Here is a 23,521-nt window from a genome sequence, read left to right on the forward strand (position 1 = left end):
TACTTTTTATATTCGGCCGCGAATATTTCCCTATGGGATTTTCCCATTGTTCGAGGCTACCAACTTTAATTATTTAATTCTCATAGCCTCGAACATACCGCCGGTTTATTTAATTAATATTAATTCGCCGGTTGGTATTTTTTGCCAGGACTCGATTCTAAAATGGTGTTTGTGTTCTCTTCTGTGACTCCAACCCAAGTCGAGCCCTTTGTTCCACTTTTTGGCGGGCTTCTCAACAGAAACTTCCAAAAGTGGTGCCACTCTGTCTGGGTACCACAAGGGGTGTGGGAGGGGGTTTAGGCACCCTGGACTGAGTTACCTTGGTGATTGGCCCAAGTGGTGAGCCGCCCGGCTCACCACTTAGCATGTTTGATTGACAGCTAGGCTGAGTGAATGGGGGTATGCTGCATAAAAGCAGGGCTTTGGGGACTGGAACTTCAGAAGTCGCCACAGGACCTGAGAATCCGACGAGGGAGAAGCTGAGCCGACCTGCCACGACGACACCACCGGTGGAGCCCTGCGGAACCGACTCACCACTTCCCGACGACAGAGAAGATCTCCCGGCTGGAGAGGCTTCTTCCCCTGACTGGTGGGCACAACGAGTTTACCTTCTTTCTTCGCACCCCAGATCGGTTTGTGGTCGAACTGCCCATGCCAAGCACCCCAGCGGCCAGATAGCCACTTACCACTGAGCTGCAAATCAACTGACCACTCCTTGTACCTGAGAAACTCCACGGCTGGTTTCTTCCCTGGCAGTGCAACGGACTCCGGTCTTCCTCCCCGAAAAGATCCTCTCTTCCCCCGGACGAAGCACCGACTTGAATCTGCTGCCAGGAACACCTGCCCCCGCTGGAGTATTCTCACCACTTTAAGGTACCGTGTCCACCAGGCCACCCTTTCTAAAGATTGCTACAAGGTAATAATAACCCCTTAACCTTCTGGACTTGGCTGGCCGCCTTGACCCTCTAACTGGTCCCTTTCTTTGGTCCAACTCCTTTTTGAACCGTTACAAGACTTTTGTGCACTGCAACCGTGTGACCTTGGACACATTTCATTTTGATCCTCTTAAAGCGGATCCGGCCTAATGACTCTGAATTCACGGTGTTACTTTGCCTTCCTCTCTTGTTGTGTTCGTGAAAAGGTGTTGGGATCCGTTTCAATTTATTCTCTGCTTTTCTCTCCCTTTTTAAAACGAATTATTAGAGTGCCATCTATGTTAAGCACTCACCGCTGTCTGAAAATAAGTGGGGCTTTACTTAAGAATTGTCTAATATTCTTTTAAGGGAGTGTATATCTTTTAGTGACCTTGTTTTTGAATTGCTTACTATTAGTGCCTGTGTGTTTTTCTAGATGTGGTTTTAAATAAATAATTATATCTCTTTTACACCAAGCCCTGGTCAGTGTTTACTTGTTCTATTTTGTTCTCTTGACCTATTGTGAATACTCTGTATACTGCCTAACTCTTCTTGAGGGAAGTCTGACTGCTCAGCCACAGCTACCAAGTGAATCTGTGTGGTACAGACTGCTACCAAGTGGGTTTACTGCAAAACACCTGTAGTCCTAAATCTTTTGCAGTGGTCCCAGAGGGAACTGAACAGGTTTCCGCCTAACAGCGCTGAATCAGCACCTTTAACAGAATAACATGGCAGGAGGCACTCCCATTGTTAATGTCTTCCGTTAAGGGACTGTGTGTTTGCCTTAGTGAATTCCCTATTGGCATGGAACCATATTAAGTTAACAATTTGGTCGCTGGCACCTGGGATGAGATAGCATAAAGAACATTTTACATTACAAACTAGCTCCCTAAATGTATTGCCATTTGTACATTGAGTTGTAAACAACATACATTCATAACAGGATTATTTGGGATAAATGCTTGCATTTTTTAATCTGTACATATCCAACGGATTAACTATTAGGGCTGCCAAGGTAGGAAGAGGGGAAGAAAACAAAGGAATTATATGCTGCTCATCTGCACTTTCAATTCTTTATGGGTTATTTTGCACTGAGTGAAGCTGTCAAATAAGGCATAAATGCAATGTGTAATGTGTTTACGCTTTGGATTACCACTCCAGGAACAGAGTTTGCCATTCAGTCTTGCTTTCCTCCTCCGGCTTGGAGGGCACAACCCTGTACGCATGCATGCGATTTTCATGCAGGAGTAAAATCAACGGATTCCAAGGAAGCTGCCTCATAAGAAGCAGCTAACTAGCCAGCGGAACCCACAATAATCCATAAATAAAGGCCACCTGCAAAGCAGGATTAGCCTTTTTTCAACACAAAGCGTAAAAGTAAAAAATAAAGTGGTACCTTATGGCACCTGTTTCCCGCCTTAAGCTGTGTAACTGGTTCATTTTAGTTCATCAAATTCGTCTTCAAATTGGGAGATTGATTTTTCAGTACGATTTACCACAGCCAGTACGGGATTACTGGCAGGAGGCTAAATGCCAGAGCATGATACTGATCACTATTTCTTTAGCTTTAATCAGGGGTATCAAGGTGCACAGAAGTTAACTTCCACCTCTTTGTTGAACTTTGTTTTACCTCAAACACCCCATCAAATGTACCCCTGGGCCGACGTAATGGGTAATGGAACAAACAATTATCTACCTTCAGTAATGTTCTTTCTGATGGATACGTTAATTAATCTCAGATTCCTCATCTTTGAAATCATGAATTGATGCAGAAGTGCAGTTATCTGCAAAGGAGTGGGTGCTTTGCAATCAAATGCATCCAGAAATTATTTTTCTGAATTGTCCCGTCTCTGGTTTTGTGAGGAGGACTTAAAAATAACTATGTGGTGGAAAACGCCAGTTAAGAGCTGCTGAAGTGGTTTCCTACCGCTCATACAGGATTTTATTGCACAGAGAATCCTTTGGGGATTCCACAGTAAAAAGTACTTTTGGGGAAAGTGATTTGTTTACTTTATATTGTTCAGCTACATGTTGTTGGCCTCCTTAAATGGACTTGTGATATACCAGGTCGCATTACGTTTAAGACTAAAAAGAGTTTAATCCCTGAAGGAAAATTATGAAGCTTTATAATATCCGAATATCTTCAGAGTTGCAGATTAGCCACACTTCGCTTGAAGACTTGTCAGAGGAACCAGGTATGGTGGATAGCCACTCTCCTGTACCTACAGGGTATATAAGTTTCATGCTACTACTACCAGGCAGAAAAAGTAACTTGCCCCCTTCATTCAGTACACCATTTCTTACTCATCAACAGTCAGTTAAAACTCCCCATTAAGCGAGTAACATCAGGGCTAAGGTCCAAAATCAGGGACTTTTTAATTAAAATAAAAAAAGCAGGGAATTATCAAGTGTGTAAAGTACATGAACAAATGTACTCAATCTTGGGTGGTGGGCACTGTGTTGATAGTGAAGTCAGCACAGCCCGTGAGTTGGGGAGACTGATACCAGACTGATCTATGTAGAAGTCAAGGTTGCGAGCGGCATCATTGTATAGTGAAAGCTGAAGAGATCAGTGTATGAAGCGGATGTGGCAAGCGACACAAACAGAATTAAACAGATGAGTGATTGAACTTTGAAGCCAAGATACAATACTTTTGACAGAGTGGTCTGGCATTGCGTGTGTGCTCCATCGAAAGACTCTGTAAGGTATCCAGCAGAGAGTTGGCAAAAGTGAAAGAATGATTAAGGATTGTGAATCGAAGTGGTCCTGCAACGATTGAAGCAAAAATCCTGTGCATAATCTAAAGTCTTCGATGTTGATACAGTAAAGAAAGTTGATGGCAAAGTAGATAAAGTTGGTCCAGACCCGGCTGAGGGAGACTCATTTAACATTGTCGCAAAGTGGATTAGAGCACGGTGGAGGGGGATCCGGGGTGAGCAGTGAAACACCCGAGAAATTGCATAAGTGAAAATCGTAAGAAAAATGTGCACTGCGAAATCCTGAGAAGAAAATAACTTATTGTTGGTTTGTCGCATCAGACCCTCTGAAAGAAGAGACTTTGAAAAGCAACGAGACCTGGGCAAAGAAGGCCGTGATGCTAATGTTTGAATGGCACCCTTGTGCTAGAGATGCCAAAGACTGTGCTAAACTCAAGTGTGCCACCTTGTCCCGTGCTGAAAGCGTGGGGAAGGGAGGCCAACCGTCTGAATATCCTGACTTCTTGAACACTTCTTTCTTTTACATAACACTGTTTCTCACACTATTTGTAATTAGAGGTAAGGATTGGCAATATTTTTTTAGGATATAGGCCCTTTCATTTTTACAAGACACCACTAGGACTGCGTTATTATTTGATGGCCGTAGCCCGCTCCCATCTGTAGATTTAGGATTAGATAGACGTTTTTCAAACCCTTTTTGAAGTCCAATAAACACCCTTGAACTGTGGTCACTTGTGCCTGTCTTACTGTTGATACCATGCCTTCCTTACATCAACACATGACACCTCTTTCTTACAAACTTGTATCAGTTGTGACGAATCTGAGGAATTCGTCCCTTGTTCCTAGGGGAAAGCCATCACATTTGAGGCTAGGGAGGGGAGCCCAATCAGCGAAACTATCCCTAGGGGTTCGGGAAACCGGGACCTCACTGGGAGTGATTACCCTCTAGGGGACAAGGACTCCCCATTCCTATCCAGAACTCCCTGTAAAGAATACCCTGTCTGATTACATGGGAATAGAAACAACAGTATTGTTTCAGCTGATCCACATTCAAAAACACACAAACATCATTTCTAATGTTGGCTCAGGGTAAAGCTGAAATCTTCACGAACTATCAGCTGATGGAGAAAACAATCCTTTTAAGTATGGCTGCGGGGATAAAGAGATGAGGAATGTTGAATACGGAGAGAAGAATCCTACACAGAGGCAAGCCCCCGATTAGTGAATGCCCTGGAGGGTCCGGAGCCACGCTGCACTGCAGAGTTGGCGTGGAAGAACAAAGGGGGGGGGGGGGGGGAGAGAGAGAGAGAGAGAGAGAGAGAGAGAGAGAGAGAGAGAGAGAGAGAGAGAGAGAGAGAGAGAGAGAGAGAGAGAGGAGAAGGAGAGACTGCAGAGAAGACCGTTTTAGCAACAGAGGAACAAATCATTTGTTCTCAGGGCAAGGACCAATGAGTGTGCCCCGACAGGCAGAAGAGAACAAACAACCAGTTCTGAGACAAACCGGGAGGCCACCACTGAAAAACACCTCTGCCTCCTTCCTCCCAGACCCGAACAACCCACAGCTTCCTGTTGCCCTCTATGTCCCATCTACTCCTGCCAATGTGTCACTTACCCCAACCAATCTGGAGTCATCTTCACCAGAGGGGATGTTGCAAGCAATAAAGAAGTTAAATAGGCTAAACCCCACCCATTTTCTCCACACGGGCCTGCTGCTGAATAGTGATGTCAGCTTAGATAGCACAGTGTCCAGGGCATTTGCTGCTGAGACTGGGGAGCATTGTCCAACAGCCATGTAGGTATAGCAGATGGACCCAGAAATCCACAGATAAGAAACCTCCCTCTGGGCTCATTCCACCATAACCCAGACTTCTCCAATCACCAGAAAAGTCCCCAGCGTATTCTAATTCTAGGTAACACCTACTCTTCTCCAATCTGGGTAGGAAACCTAAAGGTCATGGCCTTTTCTATTTACCTCTGGGATTTTTCTAAGAGATACCTCTGGTCTGTTTCTAGTTCCCTATGTCACCAGGGTTTCTCTTCTAGTCTCTCAGATTCACTCCCTCTCTGCTTCTATTTCTCCCTTTATATCTATCTCTACACCCCCCCCTCTGGGATCTTTTTACTACCCCCGCCTCCAAATTTCTATCTCTAGCTCCAGTCCTACCCTTTTCTCTAGCTACCTTTGCTAATTTACCCCATCGCTTTTCTTCTCCCTCCTCTCAATTTCCTATCTGAGTCTCTGCATCCTGATCTTATCCCACTGTCTCTGCCTACCTTTCCCCAACTACCTTCCTCCTGCTTCACTCTGCCCTCACCACTACTCTCGTTACCTTCTTGAACGCTCTCAACCCTCTACCATACACTCCTTTCACTCATTCTCACTACCTCTCAAAATTCCCTTACAATTCTTTGCTGCCATTTCTCTCTCTATCTCTCTCTCACCTTTCGCACCCCTGCCTCACCATATTACACTCAACAGGCACCACACTCTCTCAAACACAATACATTATCTGCACTCTCTCAGAACACTGTTACTGTTTTCTATGCACTCCATGCCACTCCACCAACCACCCTCCAACCTGGGCTCTTGGGTCCACCATTGCTGTACCTGAAGTCTGCTGCACACCTTCCAATCTCCTCTGTGCTGGCTGAGCCTTTATAGCCTAGCATACCCCTTCCAACAGTCCTCCTGGCTCCCACTGTGTCCCTGGTCCCTCTGGGTTTTAGGACTCTCTCTGTAAGGCTTTAAGAAGGCTTTTTAAGCAACTGGGTTTGGGGAGAATTTCAGTGTCTCTCCTGCTCCACTGTTGCCCTATCCCTTTTCACTCAGTGTATTTTTTGTTGCTCCACCATGCCACTGGGGTCAGTATGGTATTGGTTGGTCGGGTGTTTGGTGTACAACTGCTTTTTGGCAGGAGAAATCCCAGTGCATTCAATGCTAGGTCTCGATTCCATTCATCTGGTTCCACTCTGGGTTTTCTTGGTTTCGCCCGAACACATTCTGGGAGTTGCGGTTCCGAAAAAGAGAAAAAAAGAACTCTGGCCAGAAGAGAGGCTGAAAGACATTCTGGAAGAGACGGTAGTAACAGCAGTTCTATACAATGAACACTCCAGGAGGCAGGAACTGCTCCCAACTCCTTAATTCCATCTCTGAGCTAGGGATGACTGTGAATACACCCAGACAGGCCACCTACCCCAACTTGGGAGGGGGTCCCCGATTCCCCCACTCACCCATCCCCCTGACAGGGTAAGGACTCGGACCTGGTCACAACACACAAATATATATGTTCCAGATAATACATGATTTTATAGTAATCCCGCATACTCAGCAAGTTACGGATGGGCTATCTGTAGCTGCACAATTGTACATACATCCAAATAAAAGTCCACATATAGGCCACTTTGCAAGTGGGCAAGTGCATGTTTTGGGAAGTACGCAAATCGTTGAACCCATAGCTAGGTTCTTTTAGACATAGGAGATTGCATAACTATGACATCAACAAGCACAGTGAAAGCATAAGAATATGAAATGTAAGACAGGAGAAGCACTCTTTGATCATATGATCTTCATTCTTTAACAGTTGAAATCTTATGAGCAGCTCATGCATGCCTTTTGAACGTACCTGTTAAAAAATTGACAGTGATCCATGCCGAAATTCCTGTTGAGAGATACAGTAAAGTAAATCTCATAAGTGGAACAATCATTGCAATAATGTATTCATGATTTCTAATAAAGATCAAGGTGTATCATTCCTCACAATATTTTCTAATCCTATAGTAGATTCGAATTTGACAAACAGATCAAAATCCTGCCAAATTAATTAAAACAATACTACATCAATATATGGTTAATTACTCAACTTTTAGTCCTGCTAGACACATTTTCTTCACAGATAATTCACTACATGGTTTTAATTCCATGCCTCATTTAATTACACTGCAATGAAATAGTCAAAGTGCAAAGCTTCCATTGTTGCATCCATGGCGAATCATGAAAAAGTTGCTTTCCGGACTGGCCTATGGAGAAACTAGATGTGTACCACTACATGAACCACCTAATACAATTATTAAAATGAGTTTCAGCTCCTTGGAAGAGGGCCCCAAAACGAAGCAAGATTACCTGTGGCTTGTTCATGATGAGAGGCAAACTGTTGCAATGCCACCATAGGTTGGCGACTATTTTGATGAATAAATATATTTTCTCAGTTTCTGTATCTTTTTAACCTGCAGTCACCTGATTTGCGATACATGATGTATAATATGCACATTATTGGAAGTTTTCAGTATGCCATGTAGGACATTCCTAGTGCTTGTCAGTTTACCTTACGCCCAGTTAAGAAATTTGACATGTCAGCTGTGGGGAAATGATTCTGTGAAACGGTGACGAAACACCCACAAGTGGAGTCTTTTTTAACATTTCCATGGTGGGGTGATGCCAACTATGGCACAAAGGATGAGAAAAAAGACGGAAAGGTGAGGTTGAGGAATGTGTTATGGTTAAGTGGCTTGGAGAACACCAAGAGCTGTGTAGAGTCGGAAAGGTCCTACCGCAAAAGGGAGAAATGACTGATGTAGTGATGCAATCAGCAAGTAACAGCGAGGATGAACCATGCACAACAACCAGACAGCAGGAGCACAACTCTGCTGAAATTAACCGTGAGTAGGCGGAGGAGGAACACTAAACGTTGGAAAGACATAGAAACCTGCAAGAATTCCTTGACTGGGAAGTATGCAATAGCGATCAGAACCCAAGATGGAGAGAAAGCATTCAGCAAACCAAGAATGGAGTCAGGTTCACAGGATGGAGACAAGAAGTCTGAGGCATAACCTTGTAGGACAAAATTATTCGAAAGAAGCTTCAGAGAGAGTCTGGTGAGAAGCACAGGAAAGAAACTGATTTGATTAGATGAATCCTGGACTTATGATATATGATAGGTTATTTATAACGCACTTAATACCCAGAGGTTTCCAAGCACGGACCCAAGGATCGAACATGTGTTGCCGAAGAGGTGTTGCTCCGTGTCGTCTTGTTTCCAAGGAAAGCACGTTGCCCCAGAGCTATCCTCCCGAGACAAGCAAGTGCACCCAATACACTTTTTTAATACGATAGGTAAAGTGGAGGCAAACTACCTAGTCTCTTGAGGAAGAGAGTCAAATGAGAAGCCCTGAATACGGAAGCTGTGGCACAGTTCTTGGCATCCTATGAGATAATTACGATTGAGGCAAGATACTGGGACTTGAAGTCCAAGGTCTGAATGACGATACAAGCTCTCTGGCTAATATGCGGATGAGAGTTCTAGACTACCCAACAACCATTGTGACATACATAATTGCTGTCTGACACTAATTTCAAGAAATCATCACATCACCCAACAGATTAAGGGCCAGTTTCCAAAATGCCCAGTTAGCACTTTACTGCCAATTACATTATGAACACTTGGTGCATCGTAGTCTGTTTCTGTCATGCACAGTAAGCGCACCATGCCCTATTTCCATTGATCAGATTTAACCCAATCATTACCCACCCATAATTGCCCTCTATCAGCAGTTTTTACTTCTGCTGCCAATGTCAGAAAGGGGGAGGATCAGCATTCAACATGTTGATAATTAGGAATGGGAGGAGGAAGGAGCCTACAGCCTGAGATGCACCATGTCTACCCTCAGACAAGGCTGGTTATTGGTTTTAACGCTGCTGGTCCTGCAAGTTCACACTACACCAGCAACCCACAAGCCAATAACAGGGTGGCCTGGAACGGGTTCATGACAGCATTTCCCAGATGCAGCTTGATTTTGGCACATAGGCATTATTGCTTGCAGCAATGACCCAATAACCTACTTTACATTGGTCTAAGCACATGGGCAATGACTAGATTTATGCTAATCATGAATCCATGTCAGTGACTAAATATGAATGGTCTTCATATCGGGACAACCTGTGCAATGTGCCATCCCTAAGAGCCACAAAATTTCTGTCTGCAAGCACGTTCGAAATCGAGGCCAATTCTGTTTGCTGAACCCATATGAAGGCCAAATCAAAATTTGCACTGTCACAGACATTGGCTGAAAAAAGGCCAGACCAGGGAATCTGGTAACAACAGGTTTTATTAAAACATGTGTGCAGGTTTGTCTAAAATAAACAAGTGGTGTTTAGATGAACCTAAATGCTGGGATGGTTATTGTCTGCAGGTGGGTAGTGCTCTTGTAAACCTTAATCATAAGAATGTGTCAAGATTCAACCGGTGCCCACTAATTCCAGGGACGAATGTCTCTCGAAAAAATTCTCACAATTACTTTTTTAAAAATAATTTTATTAATTTCAACATAATAACGATACAGTGTAACAGCAGTTATCAATTCCAGTTCTCATGTACAGTTCCCACACTGTCCCCCCCAACTATCCCCCCACCCTATCCTGAGCCTAGCCCACATCACCGCCCTCTGCCACCATTTCTGAGAATGCCCCTCCATCTGCTCCCCCCGAAGAACCATTGTCCTCCAGTCATGCCTGGTCAGAGCCAGACAGTGTAGCTATTAAGTGTCTCCAGGCTACCGGCGTCTCTGCTTCTTCCTCTCCCCCTCGTTTAAGTTGCTCCACTACACACCACAGTTTCCGCATCCGCCCATTTCAGAAGATCGTGCCACCAGACTTCTACTTTCGGTCTGTTACTTGCTTTCCAGCTCAGATATTCCACACTTAGCTAGAATATAAGCCAAGTCTTTGAGTTTACTTACATGTTTCAGGGTACGCAGCATGGGGAACCAGAGATTCCACATCTAGACTTATCTCTTTCTCCGCCAAGATGTGAGCTACCTCCCCCAGAATCTCCTTATTCCGGGGCATGCCCAGAACATATGTACCAGTACCGCATTGACCTCCCCGCATTTAGGACACACCTGTGTTCCCGCATCCTTAAACTTAGCCATCTTCTTAGGAGTCATACACGCTCCATGGGTAACATATAACTGGATTTGTTGCAGTCTCACGTTTCTGGACACTTTTGTGGAATCCATGTACCCACACCCACAGCCCGTCACTTATTGGTTCTGCGGCTTCCTCCTCCTAATCTCGCCTCAACTGGATCACCTCCTTCCCCACCCTTGACATCAGCAGTTCATATATTCGGGAAACCTCATGACCTCCATCCGACAGATCATAAAATATTTCTATGGCTGTATCGGGCTGTCTAGCTAGCTCCGTCTCCCACCACGTATCTTTTATCTTCTGCATCGGCCTGGTATAAGTAATGTATTGTCCACGGTGTAAACCAGTGTCACTCGCCAATGTGTCAAACTCCACCGCCCTCCTGTCCCGCCACACATCCCCTAGAGTTGCTATACCAATTGGTTCCCAATGCCTTCTGCTTTCCTCATTTGCTCATCCACCCCATTCAGCGCCACTAGCGGCATCTGTGGGGAACAAGGGAATGGGTTCTCCATGACCCGACAGGCCCTCCGCCACATTTTCCATCCCAGATCTAACATTCTCGTCTCTGCGTCTCGCTGCGATTTTGGCAACCAAACCCATTCATTCAGAAAAAATGGAGCACACTCAGCTTTCAGCAATCTGGACTCTGACGTAGAGTCCTCCGATAACCACCGCACCACGTATGGCTAGCTAAATAGTACATTTCAAAGTTGGGTAGTCTAATGTTCCCCTGTTCGTAAGCATTTTGTAGTTTCCATAATGCTATTCTACACCTGGAGTTGTGCCATATGAACCCTCTACATTTACTCTGGACTTACAAAGAATTGCTTGGGTATCATATATGGCAAAATTTGCAAAAAAGTGCAGTAGCCTAGGCAGTACAACCATCTTTAACAGTACCACCCTCCCCATCATGGTCAGAGGGAGCTTGGCCCAGAACCTCATACTATCTTCAATATTGGCCACTGCCTTGTCTGTGTTTTGTTTGTGTTCGACCTCAGCACTGTGGTAGTATCTATAGGCTTGGTCTCCCATTGTATTTGTAGTACCGGCAGTTTGTCTCTTGGTATCCCTTTATATCTACCAAGGGGAAATATGCACGATTGTTTGGGGTTCACGGTTATGCCAGACAACACTGCATATCGCTCCATAACCTCCAAAATGTATTCTAGGGTCTCTTCAGGGTACCTCAGGTATAGCAGCATATCATCAGCATACATTGATATCCGGTGTTGCCCTCCTTTTGTGGCAATTCCCATCTCTCCATATGCCTGCCTCAAGTATATCACCAGGGGTTCAAATGCCAGGATAAAAAGCATCGGGGACAACAGGCATCCTTGTCTAGTCCCCCTGCTAAGTTGCCATTTTTCTGAGATGGTCACCCCCGTCTTGACTCGGGCCAACTGTTTACTGTGCAACAGTTAGACCCACTTTATATATGTGGGCCCGACCCCAAACTCCTTCAAGGCTGCCATCAACCACGGCCATTTGACCGAGTCAAAGGCTTTCACTGCATCTAATGAAATTATTGCCACCTCCTGAGAGTCCGCCCTCCGTGTGTTCTATAACGTGATGGAGCCTCCTAAGATTCTCGGATATGCTTCTGCACGGGACATACACGGTCTGATCAGGGTGTATGAGTCTACTAATAGTCTGTCTCAGCCTATTTTCTAGCACTGCCGTTAGTATTTTACTGTCTTGATTGAGCATGGATAGCGGTCTATATGACCCACATTCCGTGCTTGGTTTGTTTGGTTTAAGGAGCGGGATGATAATTGCCTCCCTAAGAGACTCCGGCAGCATGCCCTTATCCAAAGCTTCATTTAACATAGCTAACAATGGGAGAGAAAATCTGCTTTATATGTTTTGTAGAACTCACTAGGGAGTCCATCCGCTTCAGGGGCTTTATGAGTAGGAAGTAGCTTGATCACTTCTAACGTAATCAGAGCTCCTAAGCGTTCTTTCTCCGCTGCCTCCAATTTGGGAAGGTTAATGTCTGCCAATGTTTCAGCTACGTCGATCTCCTCCCCCTCGGTAACTACTGTGTACAATTGCTGGTAATATTCTAAAAGGCATTTGTTCACACCTTCCTGGGTATCTAGTGTCTTTCCGTCGCTCCCCTCCACCACTCTGATTGCTTATCTGGGGGTCTCACTCTTGTACAACCAGGCTAGCATTCTGCCTGGCTCATCTCCCTCTGCGTGCTGCCTTTCTACATATTTTTTAAAGTTCAGGTTGCATAATCTTTCCAAGTGATTCCTGCATTCTTATTGTAGTTGCCATATAGTACCAGTCTCTTCTAGGGAATGTCCTCCCTCCAGCATTAATGTCTCTAGTCTTCTTTCTTCCTCGTGTAACTTGTGTTATTCCACCTTGTAGACCTTTGGATTTGGATATTTCTGCCCCCCTTACCACCACCTTAAATGCCTCCCATAATGTCCTGGCCGAATCTACACTCCCGGTATTATGTTCAAAATATTCTCTCATTTTCTTTCTCAGGTCCTCCCTGTACACTGTGTCTTTCAGAGCTTCGGCTCCAAGCCTCCATGTCGGGATTCTTGCTCTAGGAGGCGAGGACTGCCATGTTACAAGCAACAGCGTGTGGTCTGAGAGGACCACCACTTTGTATTCTGACTTCACTAGTTCTCACATCATCTTCGGTGCAGAAAATACGTAATCTAACCACGTGTGCAGGTTTTGCGGGCCAAAGCGGTGAGAGTATTCTCTGTTTTGTGGGTGGTGTATTCTCCATGTATCCACTAATCGAAAATCACTTAATAGGATCCTCAAAGCCTTAGCTACTGGGGTGGGCCTCTCAATCTTCCCATCTGATCTGTCTAGCTTGGGATCCAGCGTACAGTTAAAGTCCCCTCCCCATATGACCCCCCCTTCAATATACAGACTGAATCTGCTATGGATGTTTTTAAAATAGCTAGCAGCGTCTTGGTTCGGGGCATACATGTTGATGATACAAATATCTCTATTTTCTACTAGCCCTCTTATTAACCTTCCATCCTCGTCCCCGTCAGGCTCTATAGTGGACTGTAGTAGCTTAAAGGGGACATGTGGTGCTACCCACGTAATAACCCCTCTGGCGTATGCCGAATATGTTGCTCCTATGGTGATCCCCTTCCATTTCCTCCTCATCACCTCCTGTTTATCTTTGATCAAGTGCGTTTCTTGCAACAAGGCAATGTCGATTTTCTATCTGTTCAAATCCATCATAATTGTATTCCGCTTCAAATAGTTATTGAGCCCCCTTACATTCCAGGTCACTATCTTAATGTCTCCCATTTTATCCATGCTCTACTCCTTCCGTTTCCTCCTCCATCTTCCTTTCCTTACGCAGTGAGTTGTAGGCTCTCCCTTTAACCGTTCCCAAAACTCCCTCCTCCCTCTCCCCCCAACTCCCTTAAGAAGTGTTTCCCCTCCCACCCAAACACCCTTTCCCACCAACCCTGTCTGTCGCCCAGCTCCATCCCCCAACTTCCCCTTTCCCCTCTCCCTCCCCTTCCCCAACTGTTGCCCAGCTCCATCCCTGGATCTCAGGCTACCCCACATATAGTCCTTTTCTCTGGCCTAGCTGGTACTCGGGGCTCTGCAGGTGGGTACCAACCTACCAGTACCCAAACTACCTACCTAATGGGGTTGCTAATGTGTCTCATCCGTATCTCCCGTTTCAAACTTCCAAGTAGCATACCTTTATTATTATACATCCCACCTTGAACCTTATGGTTCATTGTTGTATATTCTAGTCCAGAGTCAATATCTTTTTCACCGGCGAACTGCCCCACCCACCACCCCCTCAGTTCGCAGTACTTCCCCGAGGAGCCTTTGTTACTTCTCTGGTGTGACCTTCGTCTGATGTCCTGCTCTTGTCGGGCAATTCTGTGCATCGCGCCATGTCGTCACGTCTTCCGGGGTATCAAAGAAATGCGCCTTTCTGTTGTGCATCACTTTCAGCTTCACCAGATACAACAACATGCATTTATATCCAGTCTCACGTAGCCTCCTCTTGACTGACCCAGTTTAGCCGCTGTTGTACCAAAATGTGTAATCTGGATACGCCGCAACGGTCGCTGATCCTCTACTTATGGTCCCTCCTTTGCGGAAGTGTTCCAGAATCTTCTCCCTATCTTTATAATTCAATATTCTAGCAAAGAGCGCTTGGGTGGGGGGGGGTGCTCCCGCCTGTGGCCCCCTGGTCTGGGCTCTGTGTGCTCTTTCCACTGCAAAACCCTGCATGAGCATGAGTGCCCCCCCAGTTATTTCCTGTAACATGTTCTCTACATAGTTCCTCCGGGAGTCCGACAATACGCATGTTATTCCTGCACGCCCTTCTTTCTGTCTCCTCCGCTTTGTTTTCCAGGTTGTGCACTTGTTGGTGTAGTGTGGAGACTTCTCTTGCATTCGCAGTGTGGTGGTCGTGTTGTCTTTCACATTGTTTTCTAGCACGCTTGTGCGCTCTGCCAGCTTCCCAACATCCGGCCGCAGCAGTTTGACATCAACGCTCACAGCATCGATTTTGAATTCCAGCGAGGTCCTCATTTCTGCCATTGTGATATCGATCTTACTTTCCCATGTCGACTTCAGCTCTGCTATGGCGTCCAGTATCTATTGTTCATTCTGCGCCAGAGTAATTTCTCCCTGCAGATCTTGTTTCTTGGGTCTCACTACCTCCCCTGCCGGAGACCCTTTAGCATAATCCTCCATTGTTGGCTGTTTCCCTTTCAGTTTGCCTCCGTTGGCCGCCATTCCAATTGTAGATTCCTATGGTGTGTGCCCCCAATGCCAAGCCACTCCGTCAGTTCTGCTTATTCCTTCTGCAATCCCAACATGCCGCCCCCCCTGGCTCTTCCTCCCACCATTCCGCATGGGCGTCAACCTCTACTTCTTGGCCCAGATGGGCTCCTGTTGTCTCATTTTTTGTTATAATGGGCTTTGCCCATTCCTCTCCAGTGCTGCCAAGGGCTACATAGTTCTTGTGACCCCTGGCAGCCCAGGATATGTTGCGTCCTTGGACACAGGCGTTCACTCTGTTTACTTCTTGGCAATCACTTGTTCTTCTCACCAAACTCTGCTCATGCAGCCCACCTTGCCCTGAGTGTATGGGCTCCTCAAAGTCTCCGCACTAGACCCCTATCCTCGCAGCATAGGCTGCTCAGCTCCTTGTGTTTTAGTGCTGCATCACTTTTGCATTTCTTTTGTGGCACTGCTTATTGTTCTGAACGGGTCAGTTTTGATGTGGCACCCTGTGCAATAGGGCACAAACTTCCAACTTGTGGCGTCTCAACCTTCTGCTTAACTAGAGGTGAATTGTCTTGTGTCTCTTCTACACAGTATATATGGCTAGGGGATGTATTCTAGCTTGCCCCTCTCAAGTTCTTGTGCTTGCGCTCTCCGTTTCTCTTGAGGGCCATGTTTCTATTGTATCCAGCAGTTCTTGAGCATCTGGGCACTCAACCCTTCCGCAGCCGCCTACTGCCTCTCCTGCGCCTCTGTATTTCGGGCCGTGGTGCAGGCAGTCTTCCTCCGTAATCACACCATCTGCCTGCAGTGTTTAGAGCTTTTCTCCTTTAGCGCTTTCAGTAACGCCTCATACTTTCTGCATCCACAGTCTCCGGTGAGCTGACCGGCCCCTCTCTCCTGGGCTGCTGGGCCCCTTCTTCAGTTTTGCACTGTTGCCTTTGCATTAGTTTTGTTATCTCCTCTTCAAGAGCGCCATTTTTGGGCAGCCCTCAGCATACGTTCGGGCCAGTGTCTGGTGTCACTAGTGTTAAGCCTCCTGCAAGCTTACTGCCGTCTTCTGCTCTGTTGTCCTGCCATGTGTCCGCATTGTGTGCGTTCCTTAGGCTTCCGCATCAGCCGAGTGTCCCCTGGAAGGTTCCACGGTGCTCCCCAGCCGATCAGCTGCGCCTCAGATTCAATGTACCTAGGGGCTTGTCAGGTGTCTTGACCCACGTTTGAACTATTATGCTACAACATTTGGTGCTGTGGGCTTAGAAAATCCAAGATGGCTGAAAAGCCCACATTTGCGCCAGAATCCAGGAAAACCGCGCAGTTTTGCGCACACCAAAATGGTTGCCTGACCTGCCACCCACCAGTGCGAGCGTGATGGGCCAGAAGCACCATGAGCGAAATCAGTGCAAAGGAATATGGTGCTGTTAAAAATATGTTTTAATTGATGTCAAAAATTGCTAAAATCATGGCCACAAAATTACTCTACTGCAGAATCTATAGCAATACACTGTTAGTAAATGCTATCAAGTAAAATCCTTTTTTTTTTTTTAAATGTACTGATTCAAGACAGCTCACAAAAATGGGTGCAGTACCGGCGCTCAACACTAACCGGCGCTAGCGGTCTAAACTCTGACAGGAGGCTTGTCTTTCAGGAGCTGACAAGGAACCTGAGTTAGCTGGAAACTTCAAAGCCTTGCTGGTTAATGAGAATTCTTAACACCTACTGTTCACAGGCCTGGCTGCATTCTGCTGCCCCCACCAAAAGGAGATCACACCTCTCTGATTGAATCAGGGGAGGGGACTGCAGCAAAACAGAACACTGAACTTTCCTTGGCTCAGGCAAATGCTAAATCAGGGCTCGTAAATGGCTTCATCTTGGAAAGAAATGGGAGGGGCGCTGCCTCTGGGAGCCACCTGAGCTGGAGGCGGGGACAGACAGAAATTCCCCCATGTGTTTTGGAACCTAAACCACACCCATCTGGGCCAGAGCATCATTTTAAAAAAATGGATAATTCATAGTACATAACTGTCAAAATTATATAAATAATATAATTCCTGTGATTTTTCTGTGCACATTTTAAGAGGTGTTAGGACTCTGTGGTATGTTCTGGGGAGTAGTAGCGGAAAATAGGGAGTTACTCCGAATGTCTGTATGTTAAAAATCTGATGCTTCATCATCTGATGCCCATATTCCTTGCGCATATTTGTGTAAATTCTGGAAAAGTTTAGAGGTTGTGTTCTGGATGAAAAGGGCAGATTTCTGTCAGAAGTGGACACAACATCTTACAAAGACAGGGAATCGGATGGTTTGGTGCTACAGAAAATATGTTAACTGGACATGTAATATTAGAAAAATTGTACATAGATAAATATGCATTTGGATCAAAAATAGATTTGTGTGCAAAGTGACAAGGGGAGGATCCTCTGACCCATGAACATACCTCATCACGATGACACTCCATTTCCTTCCCCAATCAAGGGAGAGAGGAGAACTTGGCCAATGATGAGTGTGAGGGGCAGGCTTAGTTATGCCCACGCACACACCCACTTTCTAAAGACATAAAAAGGAGTCATTAAGACCCAGGTAGGGGCATTCACTTTCCAATTCAAACTGACTTCTTGCGAAGCATTTTACCAGACCAGACAATCAAGGACCATATCCAGAACTTAGAATCCAGACTTCAGAACTTGTAGCAGAGAGGCCTAGTCCAAAAGCTGAATCCTTCTCAGCAGGCCTCAGAATCCAGCCACCTAACCAAACTATTCAACAGCCGGGCGAGCTGTTTGATTCTGGCTAGAACCCTGTGCCAGAACCCAGAAAGCAGAGCTGTATCCAGACCGCCAATCAGTGCCGATAGAAGACCAGACCCAGACCAGACCGCTGTGCAGTGCCAAAAGCTTTTGCCAGAACCAGAGACCAGACCAGATCGCTGTGAGCAGAACCGGTACCAGAGACCGTCCATGGTGAGGCAACCGCAGCCAACCTGACCAGATCTTGACGGCCTATTTCAAATTTATAGTGGGAGTACCCAGCCAGAACTGTGCATAGTCATCTATTAGTTTAAAATAAGCTTATCCCATCCAATTCAACCTGCCTAGCACTGCCCTAGAAATCGCGTGTTCATTCTGTGACTTTAAAGCTGTGAAAGTGTCATTTGCCATTCTGAATCATTATTTCATTTCTGAAAAGCTACCTCCACAAAATCGTCCGTAACTTTTGAACCACATGTGCTAGGAACGAGATTTAACTTTCATTTTAAGAATCTAAGCTTTCCAACAAGCTCAAACCGACTTTCTACTCTAGTTTTTCCGTAATCGCACTCGACGCACTCGGAAAAAGAGCCGCGAATTGAAAACTAGCTCAAACTTCTTTGCCTGTCAAAAAATAGCTGTCTTTTGCTTCCATTGCTGAAATCCGTTTTCAACCTGATAATCCCTCATGAATCACTGATAGGGTTGACCTGAACCAATCTTAAGTAGCTATCACCTACCCTGAATCTCCTCTAGGGAATTAAAATCATTTTTAGCATATTTTCACTTCATTGTAAATCACATTAAAGGTATTTCTGCATGTTTTAAAAGCATACCGGTTGCTCCAAGCTTGCTAGGGGGGAACTGAATTGGTATTGCATTTGATGGTATTCCTGAAAATTGTGTGCTCTCCTTCCTTTCTCTTTATACTGCATAGGGGGGGGGGGGGAGTGAATTGCCACACGGGGAAAAGTATTTATATTATCTCTTGTTGAAACCATCTCAGTTTATTTCTGTGCTGCATTCTTTCCATCATTGTTTTTCCTTGAAACCATAAAAGCATTCTCAGCTACCTTATCCTTTCTATACCAACTCCTAAGTGATTACAAAAGTGTGCTAGTGTAATATTATCCATTGTTGATCACTGTCATATTCATAAGTGTGCGATCAAATATTTATTATAAAAGTGTGATAGATATATATATATATATATATATATATATATATATATATATATATATATATATATATATATTGTTTAATTTTCAAATAAATCTTTTAATTTGCAAAACAAACCTACTTCTTGGCTCAGTGAGGTCAGGGGGATTCAAAGAGAGGGGCATTATACAAGGGTTTATCATCCGAATCTATGAACTTGTCATAAAAATATATAAATAAGGGCTTCCCTTGGGAATCCCAGACTTGGCACTGACTTAGTTGGAGTACTGAATTGAAGTCGCTTAACAGCTTTCTGTGCTCATAACCGCACCGCCGTCACTGTCCCAATGTATCCGACCCCTGATATCTCGGAAAGTCGAGCGCCACAGCCGCTCTCAAGACTCCGGTGCTCCGAACGCTGCACCGTCCATACGTGTCTCTGGTCCTCTGCTATATTTAAGGGCAGGCGCCATCTTCCCAGGACAATAATGCCTCTCAGCAGGCAGACTATCCTTCAAGCTCCCCACCACTGTGTGCCTCATCTGTTCATGTTGCTCTGGCTTCAGTTTAGTTCATGCTTCTTATATTGCAGCTCTTCATATCTGCCGGATTAATGTCGGATCTCGGGAGCCCACGAGATCTGCACCTTAGCTCATGGCTCTGTAGCCACGCCCCCTCACAATAACTTGTGAGCTCATATTCCTGAGTTTCAAGAGGTTCCTGCACCCGCTTTCTCACAGTTCTTGCAGTCTCTTTTCCAGTAATTTCAGTCCAAGGGTTAAGGGTTCCAACAAGCCCGTTTCCTATAGTTCCTGGGGTCTTTTCGACTTGGTTTCCAGGCCCCGGTGTTAGCTCTGTACTTGGAACGTGTGGAGAATCTACTCCACAGCACACTACCTCCTGCCTTGGTCATTTTCTGGTAGACTTCACCTCTAAGTTTTCATATTACTTACTTGGAGGTAACCTGTAACGCTCACCTGGTATCCACAGGGACGTCACTCAGCCTGTTCTGACCTCTTACGACCTTGAACCCTTCCCTGGAGGCTATTCGACTGGAGACTGGGCCTGAAACACAGGATTGGTAGAGTTTAACTCCCTATTGTCTCTGTGTGCTTGAACCCCTTCTTCCCGGGGTCCAACCCTTCCCTTTGATCCACAGCTCACCTTGTTTTCTTGGATAGTGTGCTCTCCATCCTGCTTTCAGCACAGGGGCGCGTTGATTGATGCGGTCTCGTTGCTGCCTAGTTACTTCACTGGCAAGAGTCTGACTGGTAAGCATAATGAGTCTTTTGAACAGTTCTCCAACTTTGTTCCTTTCCTTCCTTAGATGATAGCTGGCGTCCGGGGATGGCGGCGTGCTGCTGAGATGAGTAGCGCTGAAGGGGAGTAAGAGCGCGATGCGCGATGCGCAATGCACCCCTTTCATATTTGCATTGAACTGAGTTCTTTTTCTGTGTCTTTTAGGTTTTGCGACGTTTTCAGCGTGGATGCGGGTTATGAAGAGCAAATGCAGAGGGTAAGCGCGGTATGCGGCGCCTCTAGATGTTTCCACGCTAACCTGGAGTGTCTTTTCCTTCTTGCAGATGGATGAGAAGTTCCGGAGACAGAGTTACCCCAGAGCGGCTGGGATTCAGGTAAGCGTTTGAAGCTCGTACAGTATTTAAAAATAAGCGAAGATTTGCGGAATGCTTACTAATGCCTTTTTTTCTGTTCTTTTCCCTTTTCCTTAGGAAGCGGCGTGCCAGGATGGGAATGACACAGCCGAAGATGCCCACAGAACAGAAGGAGCGATGAATGATGGGCAGAAGCGCTGCAAGGTAAGGCTGTTCCTAACAGTGTTCTTGTTCTTGCAGGAGCTGAGCGCAGAAGAAAGATGCAGGCCTACTGGAGACCGAAACGAACACGGCGAGTGTCACGCTGCAGGTGCAGAAAACACAAAGCATGTTTCTCAGCCTGGGTGTGGCTTAGTCTCTGGGTATCCCAGGTGTCTCTGGGCTGAACCACACCCAAAAGGCTAGACCGCACATGCAGTTCTGGAAACTGAAATATGTGGAGGCATCCATCTTGTCCCCATCAATGCACAAGTCCAATCCCCAATGTTATCCTATGGGAGTGAGTGAATCTGATGCCACAAGCGCCAAGTCTGACTCCAAGTAGGTCTTTGGAGGGATGGAGAGGCCCTTGAGGGCCATGTAGGTGATCGTGGCCTGGCTTCAGCCTAACATCTTGGAGGGATGGGGACATGAGGGGCAGGAATCATGACATAACCTAATTCCACCGTCCCTCACTTCTTTCAGTCACCTCTTTTGTTACACTCTCTAGAGGTTTCTCGGCTTCTCCACCTCTTTCAAGGCTTTGCCTGCCGACTCTGCTTCCCTTTCCTCATCTCCTGTATTTTCCTGGTCCCTCTATAATCAATATTCTTGTGCACCAGCTGCCTATTCTCCTCCATATCTTCTTCACACCTTTGGGCAGTTTCCTTAAACAAGTCAGGTTCTCCAATTCCCTTCAAGCTCTCCCTACTGGGCATCACACTTAAAAAATTCAGGTTCCCGTCTTGGCTTCCATCTCAGTCCATCTCTTTTGGTACCTCCTTCCCTCCACTCCTCTGGGCTCATCTCCTCTTGCCCTTCTGTGTCATTCTCCTCCCAACCTCAGTGACGTTTCTCTCCCCAGCCTTCTAGTTCTTGCTCTTTCTATGGATCTGTCTTATGCAGCCTCCTGGCCACTGCTTACAGCCTCCTGTCTCCTCCTTACCCCAGCCTTCTCAGTTCTACCTCCAACCCCCGGTCCTCTGCTCTCCCCAGTCCCCACGGGCACTGCTTCAGTCTCCCGTCTCCCGTCTCCAGCTTCTTCTCTTCCTGTCACGCTCACCTGGGTCTCTGCGGGAGCAATGGATTCTTCCGATCTCTTCCTCTCGTTACCCCTGTGCTGGGAAGCTGACCTGCCAAGAGAATGGGTGTTTAGAGGGTTTTCTGTGAAGAAGGTACTCCAACCCTCCCTCCGCCCTCCCTGTGTCCCAAGTGCAGTGTATACCCTTTCTTTGGGCGTGGCTCACCTTTTGGTTTAGTGTAGCGCGCTCTCCATCTTGCATCTGCAGGGGCACAGTTGTCCGGGGGTCTGAGGCTAGTTGCTTCACTAGGTTCTGGTTGAAGGGTGTCCTTCCGGTGAAACACGCTCTTTGCAGTATTTGCCCAGTTACAGCACTGGCAATTGTTTGCAAGTTCTATTCAAAGGCTTGATTCCTCGAGACCACGTAGCAGCAGCTGCAGGTAAGTTCAACTGCAAGAGGAAGGTTAGTTCAATGATTGCCAGTTATTTCACTGGCTATGGGTGCGTGTTGTGGATCGAAAGGTGAGTTTTTGATTGTGAATACGCTGAGCGTTAAAGTTCTTTCTCTTTGCAGGTCTCAGAAACGGAGCAGCTAACTGGATGCGCCCGGTGAGGAGTATTCCGCTCAGCTCGCACACAGAGGTAAGTTATAAGGGATGCACCTTTGGTCGTGCGGGAGACAGATGCATTAGTTGCATGCGCGCTTACTGATTCTAACTTGTTCCTTTTCTTTTGCAGGTCGGGGCCGGAGCCCTGGCGTGACGAGCAGATGAGAAGCTGGCTTCGATTGCGAATAAAATACAGGCGAGGGATCCAATGGAAATCCGGGCTGCGGTGAACGTGTGCTCAAGGCTACAGAATGCACAAGAAGCACGGGCTAGTCCTTGGGCGTGGCTTATATAGGCAGCCACGCCCAGACACTAGAGTGTGCTACACAGTTCCACACAGTTTCTCGATGTTACACAGGCATCCATATTGGAGTTACAGGAAGTAGCTGGAAAATGAAGGCTATGCCAGAACAAGGCTATGTGAATAAGGTGCACTCTATGGCTGCCTCAATTAATGTTTTGCTTGCCAGGCCTTTACCCATTTAGCCCCTATTTATGCTTACCGCCTTTCCCCATGTGTTTGTGCTAGTGAGGAGTGGGCCCCTATGCTAGTTCCCATGACACTTCCTATCGCCAGTCAGCACCAATTTAACTAATCCTCCTGGCTCGACCAAACACCCGCTGAGCCCTTAGAATTTTTTCTGGCTTTGGCCCCTCCTTCCAGCTTCCCTCTGGCATAATGGGAATCATTTACGGTAGATGGGATGGGCATTGGCTGCTGGACTCTGCTGCTAGATATGGAATCAAGCCCTACTCGGGCTTGGCTCATCCCTTTCCCCTTACTCACCCACCCCTTGCATGACCAACCCTGCACTGCCATCCAGCAGCTCTGTGTTAAGGGTACTCTGGAATGCCGGTTCGAAATAGGGGACCTG

General features: G+C 46.2%; 1 protein-coding gene across 1 annotated transcript in view; it reads right to left on the bottom strand.

Annotated features, from left to right (window-relative positions):
- ENTPD6 (ectonucleoside triphosphate diphosphohydrolase 6) overlaps positions 1 to 23,521 on the bottom strand; it is a 757,555-nt gene that overhangs the window by 452,131 nt on the left and 281,903 nt on the right. Inside the window, exon 5 of the mRNA XM_069606885.1 lies at positions 7,256 to 7,291. Coding sequence (XP_069462986.1) covers positions 7,256 to 7,291 — 36 coding nt within the window. The remainder of the gene's footprint in view (positions 1 to 7,255; positions 7,292 to 23,521) is intronic.

Source organism: Ambystoma mexicanum, chromosome 4p (assembly GCF_040938575.1).
Source record: "Ambystoma mexicanum isolate Mex_15411 chromosome 4p, UKY_AmexF1_1, whole genome shotgun sequence".
Lineage (NCBI taxonomy): Eukaryota > Metazoa > Chordata > Amphibia > Caudata > Ambystomatidae > Ambystoma > Ambystoma mexicanum.